The sequence below is a fragment of the Magnolia sinica genome, chromosome 10 (genome assembly GCF_029962835.1).
Source record: "Magnolia sinica isolate HGM2019 chromosome 10, MsV1, whole genome shotgun sequence".
NCBI classification, from domain to species: Eukaryota; Viridiplantae; Streptophyta; class Magnoliopsida; order Magnoliales; family Magnoliaceae; genus Magnolia; species Magnolia sinica.
In genome coordinates this window covers 1778898-1794949 of record NC_080582.1, presented here as the reverse complement: position 1 = coordinate 1794949, position 16052 = coordinate 1778898, and the positions used below count along the sequence as shown (strand labels likewise).

Here is a 16052-nt window from a genome sequence, read left to right as displayed (position 1 = left end):
CATGAACCCATAAATGAAAAAGATCAGGAGCTGTAAATGAGCGTCGCGATGTCCCAAGATATCTCAACAGCAATCGTTCACTATCACTTTTTTTCTATCGTGCGGCGTACTTAAGCTTCAGGTCTGCCTCATCCGTGGGTCGGTTCTTTAAAATGAACTGCAAAAACAAATAGACAGATAATGGCCCCATGTACTGAAGCGGATGCGCTGCTGTACCACACACCAGTAACCTACCTGACATGGGCTGGGAAGTGTCGTGCGAAGTGAGCGCTGATGCTCCATGAGCTCGAGTTGTACTAAGGGTTCATGACCCCACAATGGTGTATTTATCATACCCGAACTGTTCATCCATATGACGAGATCATTTTAGATATTGTTATAAAAGATGAGTAATTTTCAAGGATCAAGTGAACCACATCATAAATAATAGTGGGACAATGATCCTCATGTGTCCTCGTGCAACGACATTCATGCAATCGATAAAATGACTAAAACGTTAGTGGAGGGAAATTCTGTAATTTGGAAAAGTTCAAGGTCAAACATTAATATCTACAGTCAACTATGGTAAGACGGACTTTTGGGTAGTTAACAGTTGAATCTTTTAAGTATCAGTTATTGTAAGAGGCTGCGTGATATATATGAAATAGTTTGCCAGGTTGAGAAATAGTTTCAATGCAGGTGGTTTACGGTCCATAGTTAATAAAAGTCAGTCGGCTCAATGGAAATATAGCTTGTTTTATATGACGCATCTTGGACTCACATGTCGCAAATGCCTTTTCTCTTCCAGTGGTAAAATAATCATGAAGTCTCATGACATCATGCCAATACCAATTCAGACCGGAAATCACATCTGTACAGGGAGTTTCTAATAACTACAGATTAAAAAACCAAAAGTTTCGTATGGAGATTTAAATCAAAAAATAAAAGTGATTATGCCATGTGGCTACTAAATGTACAAGGTTTTCTTTTTTAATCAAGAATTTGAACTCATGACAAACGCAAATACACTTTTGGTATAAAAGAAATCTATGTTAATACCGTACACCAAGTCCATTAAAGTTCCTAATAAATTGTTGTCTCTTGATAATTCAGTGTTATCTTTCCTATGACTAATTAATTATCAAAATAGTCAACGATTCTATTGTACTATATTTCTGACCATTTATAGAAAAGCCAATAAAAAAGCGTTATATGGGAAATAAGAGTTCGATGAAAACATCTTTAATATACTTATAGTGCTTTCTGCGTAATCATAGCTAACATAAATATAGTTTCACTGGTCAATGGGTGGTCAATGGATGATGTAGCCCACCTTTTTAAGATCTAAAAAGATACCTCAACAGCAATCATTCTGATTTGAGATTCAGGCCTACCTCATTCGTGGGGGACTCGGATTGCGTACTGAGCAAATGGACAGAGTGGATTTGTAATAAAGTTATTATGGCCTATGGAGCGGATGGGCTAATGTACCACGCATTAGTAACCTAGCTAGCATGGAGAAGTCTCGTGCGAAGTGAGCTATGACACACTCCCTAAGCTCTAAGTTGTGCGAACGGTTCAAAGGAGATCAAAGTGACATGACCCCAAGATGATGTATTTATCATATCTAAACTGTTCATCCATATGATGAGATCACTCTATATATTGTTCTAAAAAATGAGTAATTTCCAATGCTCAAGTGATTGACATTCATGGAAGCAAATTGGCTGGTGTATCACAAAGCAGCTATATAGCTGCTTCAGGCACGTGTCTTGCGAAGATGAGCACTCATGCTCCTCGAGCTCCAAGTTGTACGAACGGCTCAAAGGAGATCAAAGTTACATGGGCCTTATAGTGATGTATTTATTATATCTACTCCGTTTTTCTATTTTAGAGATTATTTTAAAACATTATCTAAAAAATGAATTATATCAAAAGATTATCTAGACCACACCACAAATAGCAATTTTCACTGTTAAAAAATTCATAGGGCCCACCATAATGTTTATTTTCCATCCAATTTGTTAATAACGTCACAAAGACCTGGATGAAGAGGAAAAACAAATTTCATATTGATCCAAAACTTCTGTGATCCCAAAAAAGGTTTCAATGGTAAATGTTCAATCTCCCATTACTTTTTGCAGTGTGGTCCACTCAATAGTTAGATCCGTATTGTTTTTCATTTCAAGCCTTAATATGAGCTCGTCAAATGGATGGATGGTTTGGATATAACACATACCTCGTGATCAGACCCACAAAACCTGATAACATAAATACAACAGGTATGTGGCTGGTGTGATGTGAGGTACACCAGCCAATCCGCTTCCGACATTCATGCAGTCGATGAAACGACTATAACAATGGTAGAGAGAAGTTCTATAATATGGAAAAGTACAAAGTCAAACGTTAATATGGACGATCAACTAAGGGTAAGATGGACTTTTGGGTGGTTAACAGAATCTTTTAAGCATCCGTTATTGTATGGGGCTGCCTAATGTGCATGAAACAGTTTGACAGGTTGAGAAATAGTTTAAATGGAGGCAGTTTACAGTCCATAGCTAACAAGGCAGTCGGCTCAATGGAAAAGTAGCTCGTTTTTATATGGCGCGCCTTGTACTCACATGGTGCAGCTGCTTTTTGTCTTCCCGTGGTAAAATAATCATGAAGTCCCATGACATCATACCAATACCAATTCAGACGGGAAATCACAACAGTGCTGGGAGTTTCTTATAACTACATATGAAAAAACTAAAAGTTTTGTAAATTTAAATCAAAAAATAAAAGTGATTATATCACGTGGCCACTAAATGTGCAAGTTTTTTTTAATCAAGAATTTGAACTCATAACAAACGCAAATATAATCGTGGCGTCCTATGCTTTTGGTATAAAAGTCCTATGCTTTTGGTATAAAAGAAATCTACGCTGATGCAATACATCAAGTCCATTAATTTAGATAGTACTGATGGTTGGGACTACATGAATGGCCCATATATAGATTAAAGTTCGGAATAAATTGAGGTCTCTAGATAATTCATTGTTATGTTTCCAATAACTAACTAATTATCAAAGCAATGGTTCTATTGTATCATATCTCTGTCCATTCCTGAAAAGTCATAAAAAGGCGTTACATGATAAATAAGAGTTAAATGAAAACATCTTCAATATACTTGAAGTGCTTTTTGTATAATCATAACTAACATAAATATAATTTCACTAGTCAATATGTTGCCAATGAGTAATGTGAACCATTCATATTCTCATCATTGCCACATAGAAGCTCTATCCTTATAACCATGCTTCATTGATCATTTTGACCAATGAATCTTGAATTGAATATGAACAAAAAATTCACCTTCATCCCGTATCACACCTTCAACACCAGTTAGGTGATGTAGGGCGCTGTGGGGCCCACCATGATGTATGTGTTTTGTCCACACTGATCCACTCATTTAGAGCATGAGCCCGAAATCAAAAGCTAATCAAAATCTCAGACGGTCCTTTCTTTTCCCTTCATCTAGGTCTATCCCTTCATCTAGGTCTTTGTGAAGGTTTCAACCGTGGATCCCACTATTTACTGTGGGTTGGTCCGCTTGAGTTTGGGATCAGCTTCATTTATGGGCTGAAGCCCTAAAGTGAGCTGAAAATGGATAGTCGACGTGGATATAAAATACATACATCACGGTGGGCCCCACAACATCCAATACCACGTAGCTAGGTGTTATTGGGTTCACCACCCAATCCAGAGCATGAACAGTTTACATCATAATTTAATATGACCGGGGAAAAATCCTCCAACTGTACCATACAGTGGTACTGTGGAACTGAACCATATCAAAACCCCGGCCAGCAAATAGTACTGGATATTGTACCAAAATTACGGTATATATGCGGTGGAGATCTTAACTCTGAACCGTCCAAATACTCGGATCCAGGTTACATGCATCATTTACCAGAAATTATACTAGACGTATAAGCGCAACCTTCCGATCAGGATATCTAAGCGGTCCAAAACGAATTCTTTTTAATTAGACATCAGTGTTATTTGATCATCAGAGATATCCCTTGTGACCTGACTCTGTGGGACCCAACTGATATATTATTTTTCATCCACACCGTCCATCGTTTTTCCAGTTCGTTTTTGGTAGGGGTGTACATTGAGTCAAACTGAGTCGAGGTGGCCTTGGCAAACCTGGATGAAGGGAAAATACAAATATCAGCTTGATCGAAAACTTCCTGTGGCCTTGAGAAGTTTTCAACCCAAGAAGTTTTCAACGGTAGTTATTTCATTACCCCTGTGTTCCTGTGGTGTAGTCCATTTAAGCTTTGGATCTGGGTCATTTGTTGGTTCATGGCCTGAAATGAGCCGGAAAAACGGGTGGACCACGCAGATAAGACCCCACAGAGTCGGATCACCTGTGATATCGTTGATGAACTGTCTGCAGGCAATCCACATCCTTTTTTGGGTGTGGATATGACTAAAATACACTAGGTCCCACTTTTTGGAAGGTCTCGATTTAGAGTAGGTGCCACGTGTAGATCAGGAGAGCCGTCCAAGCACTTATGGTACTATGCTCAACACGTATCTTTGCTCTCGATGGGTCGGGATGGTGGACGGGATCAAATTACGAGAATGCCCATGATTGTCCGCGAATACTCGAAAATGACGCGAGTGGCCATGATTTCAGGAACGAACTGCTTGAAGGGTGGGCCATGACCAGTGCAATGACGAAATTATCCCTGCTCGACAGGAAAGTTCGAGGTTGGATCCGCCCATGTAGGAAGGGCTTTTCCGTCATTTTCTTATCAACACTTTGTGGTCCACTCAAGCCTGGGATCTGTCTCATTTTTGGTTCACATGTTAAAATTATCTGAAAAAGTGTTAAACGGCGTGGATAAAACACTTGTACATCGGTGGGCCCCACAGAGCGTTGCCCGGATGGATGGATTAGTAGGACGCAATCCGCGCCCTGCACACCAGCCAATGGCTGTGGTCGGTGCTCTGGGCCCCACCATGATGTAAGTGTTTCATCCATGCTGTCCATCTATTTTTACAGATCATTTTACAATTTGAGACCAAAAATGAGGTTTATCACAATCTCAATTGGACCACATTACAGGAAACAGTATTGAATGACCGTCAACCATTAAAAACATTTTGGGGGCCATAAAAGTTTTGGATCAAGCTGATTTTTGTTTTTTCCCTTCATCTGCGCCTGTATGACCTAATCAACAGATTGGATGTCAAATAAACAGTACAGTAGGCCTTACGAGGATTTTAATGGTGGATATCCAATAACTATTTTTTTCATGTGGTGTGGTCCACATGAGATTTACATATCTCTCAATTTTGGTATCAAACACTAAAATGATCTTTCAAAATGGATGAACGGAATGGATGAAACACATACATCATGGTGGGGCCACAATGCACCGACCACCAGCGACTGGTGGCAGGGGGAGTAGCCAATCCGTTTCCCATTTCTCACAATCATCATTTAAACAGTAAGCCCCACCATGAAACAGTAAGCCCCAAAATCCGGACAGTTCACTGGTCGGATGGACGAAACCGTTGGAATCAATGGACAACCGATGGTCTTCTCAAGATAGAGATGTGGCCCATTTATAGAGTTGATCATTTAGAGAGTGGGGCCCACAATTTTCACGGTGCGGATGCCGTACAAAAATTTCATGGAGGTAGTAAACATGGTGCTGCACAGCTGTGCCATTACCTGTTACTGATCAGCACTCCTCGCAGTGAAGCATTTGGACGCGGATTGCGTCCTACCCCCCGCCCGTCTCTGGCCACGAACGGCCATTTCTGTGGGCGGGCCCACCTTGATGTTTGTGTTTATCCATGCTGTTCATCCACTTTCTCAGATCATTTTAAGTCTCTGGCCACGAACGGCCATTTCTGTGGGCGGGCCCACCTTGATTATTTATTGCAACCCTAGCTTATTATTTGTTGTGATCCACTTGACCGTTGGATCTGACGCATTTTTATATAAATACCTTAAAATAATCTGATAGAAGGGATGAACGGCGTGGATGAACAGTACATCACGGTGGGCCCGCCTGCCGAACTGCCGAAGCATTTAGGCCCTGAAAATCTTCATATCGGGCTTCTAATTCTCTCAGATCCACCGTAGATGAGGTGGGGCCCATTGGATCAACTGGTACCGGTTAATGTGCACCAAACATCCAATTTGATCAAAGATAAAATGACAAAATAGAGGACAATACATGTGGGTCCCACATTATTTGGGGTCTTCCGCGCCCTGTTGGTGATATCATTTTGACAATTGGAGTAGATTTTTGGGTAATCCAGACCATTGGTATGTTGTGTGCTGCCGTGTATGATCCTAGTTACCAATCTTGAGACTTTCAATCGTTGCTGTATCCCTACTTAAAATATTATTTGGAGTCCACGAACTATCGGTAGGTTAAGATTGGCCTCTCATGTAGATTTTGGAAGCATGGTCCATTGACGGTGGGACACAGCTAACCGACCGTCCGGATTTCTGATCCATGGGCCCCACTAGTCTGGAACTAAAACCCAATGTAAAATGGACGCCGTTTGGCTAATGACGCTGCCATCAGCCACCTCAGCCAGGTGGCTAGTGGTCGGTGCTATGTGGACCCACCATAATGTATTTGTTTCATCCACGCTGTCCATCCATTTTGAAAGATAATTTTAGAACTATATCTCAAAAATGAGGTAGATATAAATCTCAGGTGGACTACATCATGAGAAAACAGTATTGATTGAATATCGACCATTAAAAACCTCCCAGGGATCACTGCAATGTTTATTTGACATCTAATCTGTTGATTAGGTCATACATATTTGGATGAAGGGAAGCAAAAAATATCTACCTGATCCAAATTTTTTGTGCCCCCCCTAGAAGTTTTTAATGGTGGGAATTAAATCAAAACTGTGTGGTCCAACTGATATTTGTATCAACATCATTTTTGGGATTTTACTATAAAATGATCTGGAAGAATGGGTGGACGGACTGGATGAAACACATACATCATGGTGGGGCCCACAGAGCACCGACCACTAGCAATTGGCGAGTGGCTGGCTGGCTACTAGGGTCAGTAGCCAATCCGTTTCCCAAAAATGCTGCTTGCAGGTGTTTGTCAGGTGAATCCCTCGGTGAGTGTACTTAACCTGAATATTAGAGATTCTGGGCCATTGAATGTTGCCCATGACGCCAGCTTGATGAATGGCCCAGCCCTCGCGCACGTGTGCCATGTCAGCACGTGCTGCGAGCTAGCTGAATATAAGGAAATTGGATTATTCTACTGCCACTACTGGAGAGCTTGGAGTGGAAATCTTTAAACATTGATATCCACCGACGAATCTAAAGATCTTATTCTAATTTGTAATGATGAGATTAGAAATGTGGCCCCTTCAGTCCAACCATTCATGATTTCGATGGGCCTGCGCTTCAGTGAAAGACAAGCTTTTCACTGGGCCTGGCCAATTACGGCCCAACAAAAATAGCTTAAAATTTGGGCCTGGGATTTTTTGGCCGTATGATCCTCGCCGTTGATGCCTCAGGTCCATGCGTTGATTTTTCTTTGTACGGGAGGGATGGGCCCATTTCATCTCAGCAGTTTTTCTAATCTATGATCTTAAGACTCGGGGACTGGAACTGATTTGTTCGACACTGAGTCGAGCCATGACTCAGCTGAGTCAGGGGGTGACTGGTCTGAGTCTGGCCTATTTTCAGTACTAGTGGTGCCGAACCAAATAGGAATCGACTGAGTCTATCTGAGTCGACTGAGTCATGGGTCCATAGTTTTTTGGCATGATCAATTACTGGGTCATGCAAGTTTAGAGTTTGTTCAGGCTCTTTACTTCGTAATTGCGGGCCATAATTTGGATAATCGGGGCCATTGATCTGGTGGGCCTCTACAAGAATGGGGTTACTGAAGAAAATCTCCTGGATTGGAGGATCCTAACCTCTCTCTCTCTCTCTCTCTCTCTCTCTCTCTCTCTCTCTCAAATTGATGGGCAAATAATAGAAGTTGAAAGAGCTACAACAGTGGTCCACTTTCGACAGAACAAAGGCCAATATGGGAGTTTTAGGATTGTCCAATCTGAGGGATTAATATGGGGCATTCCCATCCATGGTGAGTCCCATCATATCAACCATTTGTGTCCTAAAAATAATGGGCTCCACATGTGCTGAATCCAGAGTTTACCGAGGCTTAGGACTACTATTTCTCATCTATATGCCAACAACATGGGAAGAGAGAGTTGAGATTTTGGTTTTAGAAACAATAAATAATATTGAAATTTTCATTTCCTGCCGAAACAAATTTAAAACAAAAGTTAAAGAAAATTTATTTATTTTTTTCCTAGTCCATGATTGAAGTATTTGCCGTGTGGAGTATTCTTACTTGGAGAAATGGAGGTTGAGACGTTCAGTTTATCTGTTCCAGTGCTATTTGTAATATACGCGCACGGGTCGAACACAAGTGTGGGTAGTGTAGCTGTCGTGATGCTAAATGGTGCAATGGTCCTTGATGATCAAACAGTCTAATCATTGATATAATGATTTAAAACATTCAAAATTTAGTATCAATGTTTAAAAACATTTCACAAACATTCTGAACCATTGATGACCAGCTGGCAATGGTCCACACTCCAAATGCTATATAAACTAGAACTCATTGAGTGACTTGAATCCTATTTTAACTTGGTATTAATTTTTTTTTTTTTTTTTTTTTTTGATTTTTAGCTTCCAATATTATTTGTGAAACATTTTTCAACATAAAGAGGCCAGGAAAAACATGGGGAGAAATGTTCACATACAACTCAACAGGTCCACCATGGCACATAGGACCAAGATCAAATCCATCCATTGTTTGGTTTGGACTATGTTTTTACTAAAATTAATTTGGTCTACTTAGAAGGTGGGCTCCAATATTGGAAATAGGTTGATGAGTTAGAAAACTACTTCAGCCATGTTCTCTGTCGTATATTTTTTTTCCAAACTGTGGCCTGCCTAACCAGCGGATCGACCTATTTCTTGAGCTAGGGAATTAATATAGTGGTGTCTTTCTAATGGATAGATTTGATCTAAGAACTGTATGCCACAATGGCAAACATGTGGCATGTACATGAGTTGACTTAGGGACAACTTTCCTATAACCCCTAGCTGTCTGCCCTATTTGGCCCCACCATGATGATCATGCAACATTCACTCCATTCATCTATTTAATTGCCACCGCATGTTAATGCAAGACTCCAAAAATTAGGTAGATCTAATATTTAAGTGGGCCAACCACAAAAGTAGGGATTCATCTCTCACCATTGAAACCTTAGTGGGAAATTGCTTTTCATATACATGTTTACCCAACACACCATTTTTATGCTTAAAAAACACTGCCAAACAGTCCCTAATGTGTCATTAAAAAAAATAAAAAATAATACCTGGGCTATATATGTAAAATGGTGGGATCGATCATGCAGATCACTACATGATAAAAAGGGTGGCCTAGCTGCGTTGTGTAAGTCAATGGACATCCATAAGTGTGGCCCAACAAGTGAGTGGATTTTCCCAATTTTGGTCTAGGTGATCTACATTTTAAGAACCATCATTGCTTGGATTTTCCACCGTATTGGTATGCTAACATGAATAAAAACACTGAATGTGAACGTTTGCAGAGAGTCATTTACAATATGGGAGAAAATTAATGAAGAGCTCCAAAAGTAGGATAAATCATTTGCAATTTGTGAGAAAGAGTAAGAAAAAAACCCCAAATAGGATAAAATCAATTGCTATGTGAGAAAAAAAGAGTAAAAAGAAAAGTCATAAAATAGGATAAAATCATTTGCAAAGAGGGAGTAATCGAGCAAAACCACCAAAATTGCACTCCGGATCCTTTGTTTTCACTCCTAACATGGAGAAAGGGTAATGAAGAAAAATCCCAAAAAGAGGATAACATGATCATTTGCAATGAGAGAGAGAGAGAGAGAGAGAGAGAGAGAGAGAGAGCGGGTTGCTGACAGTTTCATGGCCAAGATGGATTAGAAAAGGCCTGGTCGACGACAAAAGTGATCCGGACCGTCGGACCTTAGATCGGACATATCTCACAATCTGGAATGAGTTATCGGGCGTAAAATATATGATTTTGGGGGTAGAACGAGCTACTTTAGCCAACCAAGTCGGATTTGGGAAATACCCTTGGATCGACTATCATTTCCTTATTTTAATTCTGTTTTTACTATAAATAGTAAGTTTTAGTTTGATTATAACTCTTTATCTGTTGGGCTTTAGGAGTTGCGCCCAACGCGAAAAGAGACGCTAAATAGGACACTTACTATTTTTGACCGAAAACCTTGCGCACTAGTAGACATCACGACTGTCTATAAATAGTAAGTTTATTATTTATAGTAAGTTGCGAATAGTTTGCTTCTGATTTCTCTCCCATTGCTTGGTATCCCCATTTAAAGGGTTGTAAACTTATTTATTTCATTCATTAATCAATTTCAAATTTTATAGAATTTATTTTCTATTTTGCTTACTTTCTTTCTCGTGGATTCAAGAAGCCTTTGTGAGAAGTCCAGAGAAATTCCGTGGATTCGGAATAGTTATCCTCTTGAGGGAGACGGTGCTTGACCTCATCACGTTCATCCCTGCATCAGAGAGAGAGAGAGAGAGAGAGAGAGATGTTAAACTAATAGCTAGAAACAAGTTGAAAAGAGAAAAGAAGAAAACCACAAAAAGAAAAGGTAAGGTCTTTATTGAACCATTCTTTGATGGAAGTGTCAACTCTAATAGCTTTCTTTAAACCAAGTATAGAGACTAATTTACTGTTGTTGTATTTTCACAGTCAAACGGAGCTGATGATTTATTTAGGGGAGTTATATGATACTCTGGTGGTATATGCTATTCGAGAAGCGGACACTTAAATGATACAGGTGTTATATATTCAGTTGAATAAACTGTACTACCCAATGCTGTTAATTTACATTCTAAAATCATTTTTAACAATTATTGTTGTAATTTTAAAAGGCATTTTAAAATTTTCAATGACCTTCTAAAATTTTTAATGCTTTTAAATTTTTTCCTCTCAAAAATTTCAAAATTTTCAGATCATGTTACAGTTGTATTTTACAGATTGATTAACTGAAGAATCCTGTTACACTTGAGATATGGTTCAAGAGAGCAAATTCAATTTCAATTTGAGTAATTCATATCACGCATTGACTCAATAACTCAACAAGTTCTCTGAACTTTTTTTTTTTTAAAAAATTTACATTCTAAAATCATTTTTAACAATTATTGTTGTAATTTTAAAAGGCATTTTAAAATTTTCAATGACCTTCTAAAATTTTTAATGCTTTTAAATTTTTTCCTCTCAAAAATTTCAAAATTTTCAGATCATGTTACAGTTGTATTTTACAGATTGATTAACTGAAGAATCCTGTTACACTTGAGATATGGTTCAAGAGAGCAAATTCAATTTCAATTTGAGTAATTCATATCACGCATTGACTCAATAACTCAACAAGTTCTCTGAACTTCTTTTTTTTTTTTAAAATTTCTTTAATCTTTATTTTTTCACAGTTTGAACTATTTCCAACAATCCTAACGTCTAGTTATAGATGCATGTTTACTAAAATAAGACTGAAGATATTTTAATTTTATCTATCTAATAAATGTCTCTCAATCTGACATTCACATGATAAACTGTCATTTTCTTTGTTATAATTGCATCTAAACTATTACCCAAAAGTTAGACGGTTTAATTTTAATTAATTGCATGTATTCCAAATATACAAATCTCTCGGTAATTTCTAAGTGCATTCATATCATCCATCACATACTATCAGAGTATAAAGTCTCTCTCACTCATTTATGCAAACTCACCAATGGCCTTGATCAAACAGTTGTCACATGTGGCCATCACCACTTGCCATTGGTGGCCCCCAACCTAATCACTTACATGACAACCATTTGATACGGATAGGACGGGCATTAAAAGGCACATTCACCAGAAATTCGGTATAGGTGACTCACAACCAATCATTCAGACAACATAATTTGAAAGTGACTGGGAAGAAATTTATGCATAAATGTGGGGCCCACATGTGTAGTGGATTTCAAAATCCACAAAAATCCTACATAGGAACAAATGCAATTACATAGTACCAAACGCAATTCCATCCCACCTAATCCCAACCTTTCTCATCCTCCCCAAATGTTGGATGGAATTTTTATGAGACCAAATGTAATTCTATCCGACCTAATACCATTTAATACCGCCAAACCAAACGCCCCCTAAAAGTATTCTATATGATTGAGATGTATTCCCATATTTCCCCTCCTATTTTTCAACTTCCACCTAAATTCTCAATGTCAATTTCCCATTCTACACCTGTATTTGGTCTGGAATGAATTCCTTATTTTCCTCCTCTTCAATACTCTCTTCCTCCAGACTCTCTACAATCTGTTGAAGTATGCTTTCCTCCTCTTCTGTCAGCTGCTTCATGTCTTCTTCAAAGGAAGCCAACATTTCCGGATCGAATACATAACACTCTCCACTACAGTATACCAGATTCGCTATGCAAAAATTACCGAATTTGGTTGTGTCATAGTCGCCGTTGGAGAACGAGGTCGTCAGTTCGTTCCAATCTCCAAAACTTCCAGGGGCCGGAAAATCAACGGTTGTTGGAATGCTGAGTGTGGCCAGCTCTTTCGCCTTCGACTTCCTCCGAAAGCCCTTTTCATTTGTGAAATTCCCATCTTCAACGGTGGCGATAACAGCCTCGGCATGATCAGGCTTGTGATTATCAATTGTAGACGGTTCTTTCCTGTTGCCCTCAATGCCATCCTCTTTAACTGTAGAACACTGGTTAAAAGAGCTTCCTGAAGATCCTACCCATTGGTCATTTACATTTCCAGTGGAATGATGAACTATGACGTCCTGCCCTATTTGGGACCATCGATTGCTTGCGTCCACCATCGCATCGTATTCTTCAACGGTATGGATGCTTCTAGTACTTATTATACTTCCACCATCTATTGTGGATCCATTATCTTGGATCGCCTTGGTATTGTCACATTGGATTGGACATTGTACTTCAATAGCCAATTGGTGGGGCCCATGAAAGCTTGTAGAAGCTATGGGTCTCTCTTTTCTTTGTTCTTGTTGTTGTTGTTGTTCTTCTTCTTCTTCTAAGTCACACATCAATACTTTGGCGTTGATGTTTTCAATATCTGTTTGCTTGTCGGACAGGTCCACTTCAATAATGTACTCTATCGCGGGATTTCCATTTTGGAATTTCTTGGCTACCGTGTTAGCAGTGCAAACAAGAGCGAGGAATTGATCTCCGCTGTTCTTGGAGATTAGTATATCTTCTAAGGCGGGAAAGCCCTCGATTCTCCTCTGCAAGCTATGGCTCAGCTCTTCTCGAAAGCTCCTTGACCGGGCCGCGATCTTTGAAGAAAGGCATCCCATTGGTACTGTTAGATTGTGGTGCTGTAAACAAAAACACAATAAAAATTTAGAGATGGTAGAGATTTATTTTGAGGCTGGATACACTACAAAGCTTTTTAAGTTATGCTTAACCAAATGCGATGTTTAGAGCTCATGTGTGCTCATTCATGTTCTTAATCCATTCATCATGTGTGCCCTTTGCTGTTATACGATGCATGTGCTTTATGATGCAAGGATGGACGTGATGAGGTCGATTACTATCTTCCTCAAGGGGATAATTACTCCAAATTCATGGAGCTTCTATGAACTCTTGATAAAGATTTATCGAATCCACGAGGAAAAATAGGAAAATGGAAATAAATTCTAAAAAATTAGAAAATTAATTGATTGATGATAAAAACAATTTACAATTCTTTAAATAGTGATACCAAACCTATGAATAAATTTGGAATCAAACTCAACTCAAACACCTTAACACTTGTGCCTTATGATAAATAGTAAACTTACTATTTATAGACGGTCATGATTTCTATTAGACTTCATGGTTTTTTGCTAAAAATAGTAAGTGTACAATTTAGCCTAACCATGATATTCTCCTAATTTTTGTTATTCCTTTTCATGTTGGTCATGGCCATTAAAGTTCAAAGGATTAAGAGTTATGATCGAACTATAACTTACTATAAATAGTAAAAGAGAAATTAAAAAGGATTTTCGACCATTGATCTAACAAAATCTTGCAAATTCGACGGGCATATCGGCATAGTAGGGTTGGGTGGCTAAAGTAGCTTCTCCTATCCAAAATCGTAAATTCGACGGGCATATTGGCATAGTAGGGTTGGGTGGCTAAAGTAGTTTCTCTATCCAAAATCATGTACGCTGCGGGAATAACTCATTCTAGTTTGTGAGATATGCTTGTTTTAGGGTTCTGACAGTCCCGATCACTAACGCCTCCGATTGTGCGTCTTTTGGTCCATCTTCGACTTGAAAGTGTCTCCGACCCACTCTACATCACTTTATGGTAGGTGGGCCCAAACCCTGCGAGCAGTCAGATGGTCCAATCCAATCCATCCATCTTGTTCTCATAGGCCTGTGCGTTGTAGTAGGTGGGCCTCACTGAGTCATTAATTTTGATTTTGTGATATGATCAATTAGTTGATTGGTCTGATTTTCATTTCAATCTATCATCATGGTTCCTCCCTTTTTGGCCGACTAGATATTTTAAAATTTCAGATGCTGCTGGAAAAATAATCACTGTATCATTACTTATGAAACAACAGCTGTATTTGCTTATCTTTTCCCAATGAAAAGCAGTCTAGTGGTTGGCGAGTGGAAACGATTTATTATGACATTGAAAAACATGTGGATGTGTCTGGCATTCATTTTCACAGTGGCCCACCTGTGAATCGTCCTAAAGTGCTGCATCGTTGAATGATCCAGACCGTTGATATATTGTTTCCTTGCCGTTATGGCACACACCACTGTCGAAAAATAAAACAATAAAAACAAGAACCATCATTTGTGTGGCTTTGATCTGGTGGTTATCAAACACATGAAAATACAAAATTATTTGATTTATTTTCGAAATTGAGAAGACAGCCCGCCTAAATTGCTAATACATCCATAAAAAATAGTGAAAAAGAAAAAAAATAAAGTAACCAGGAGAATAAGGGTGTGTTTGGTTGCACCAAACATCATGACATTTCATGATTAACCAGTGTAATTTGATGCAAAATTTGAAATTTGGTGCAACCAAACACACCCCAAGTCATTGGATATATGTGTATGTTAAATACAACATGGTTTCAAAGAGGTTTGCCAAGTCCTCGGGCGTGTACAAAGGCATCCCATCCATACGCCACTACATGTGTACTATACAATGATGTAAGCCGTCCATCGCATAGAATTAACCATATACATAATCTGACCCAAAAATAGGCATCATCCCAAGTTTTTCTGCCACCATAGTGCGGCCTACCTCATAGCTGGACTGGCCTGATTTTTGGGCCAATTCATCTTCACAGTGGGATCCATCTGATGGATGGCTTTGATCTCGTAACCATTTGCCAGGATGGCACGTCTAGTGGCGTATAGATGAGTTGCCTTGAACAACTGAGCTTGCTAAGATCTCTTGGGGACTAAGTAAACACTTGATTAGGTTACAACCGGCAAAGGCTAGAAATTATTACTCTAGAAATAAGACATAACGGACTCTTTGTGCTCATGACTAAGGAAGTGCCTGGGGCTGTGTGGGACCCATAGAGATACACCTTTGCTGGGGCTGTGTGGGGCCCACAGGGATATCCGTGACAAATCCACTCCACCCATCTATTTTGAAAGACCACAATAAAATATGAATCCAAAAATCCGGCAGATCCAAAATACTGGTGGGCCACACCAAACGAAACAGTGGGACGGGAAACTTCTACCATTGAAACCATCCTGGACCTAACCATGTTCATAAAGTTATCACCACTCAAATAAACAGTAGGTACAAATATCATCATGATACAAAACTTCTCCCACCCAAGCATTCAATCCCCACTATTTCATGTGGTATGGCTTACATGAGTTTTAGATCTGATTTTTAGACTCTTGTTAAATTATAGTTTTTCAAA

General features: G+C 39.1%; 2 protein-coding genes across 5 annotated transcripts in view; both read right to left on the bottom strand.

Moving 5' to 3' along the window:
- Positions 1-16052, bottom strand: part of LOC131257717 (putative disease resistance protein At1g50180) — a 103918-nt gene that overhangs the window by 69824 nt on the left and 18042 nt on the right. The window lies entirely within an intron of this gene.
- Positions 12249-16052, bottom strand: part of LOC131257720 (uncharacterized) — a 38794-nt gene continuing 34990 nt past the window's right edge. For all 3 annotated transcript variants that reach the window (XM_058258540.1, XM_058258539.1, XM_058258538.1), the window contains exon 3: positions 12249-13479. In XM_058258540.1, coding sequence (XP_058114523.1) covers positions 12370-13479 — 1110 coding nt within the window. In that variant the 3' untranslated portion in view covers positions 12249-12369. The remainder of the gene's footprint in view (positions 13480-16052) is intronic.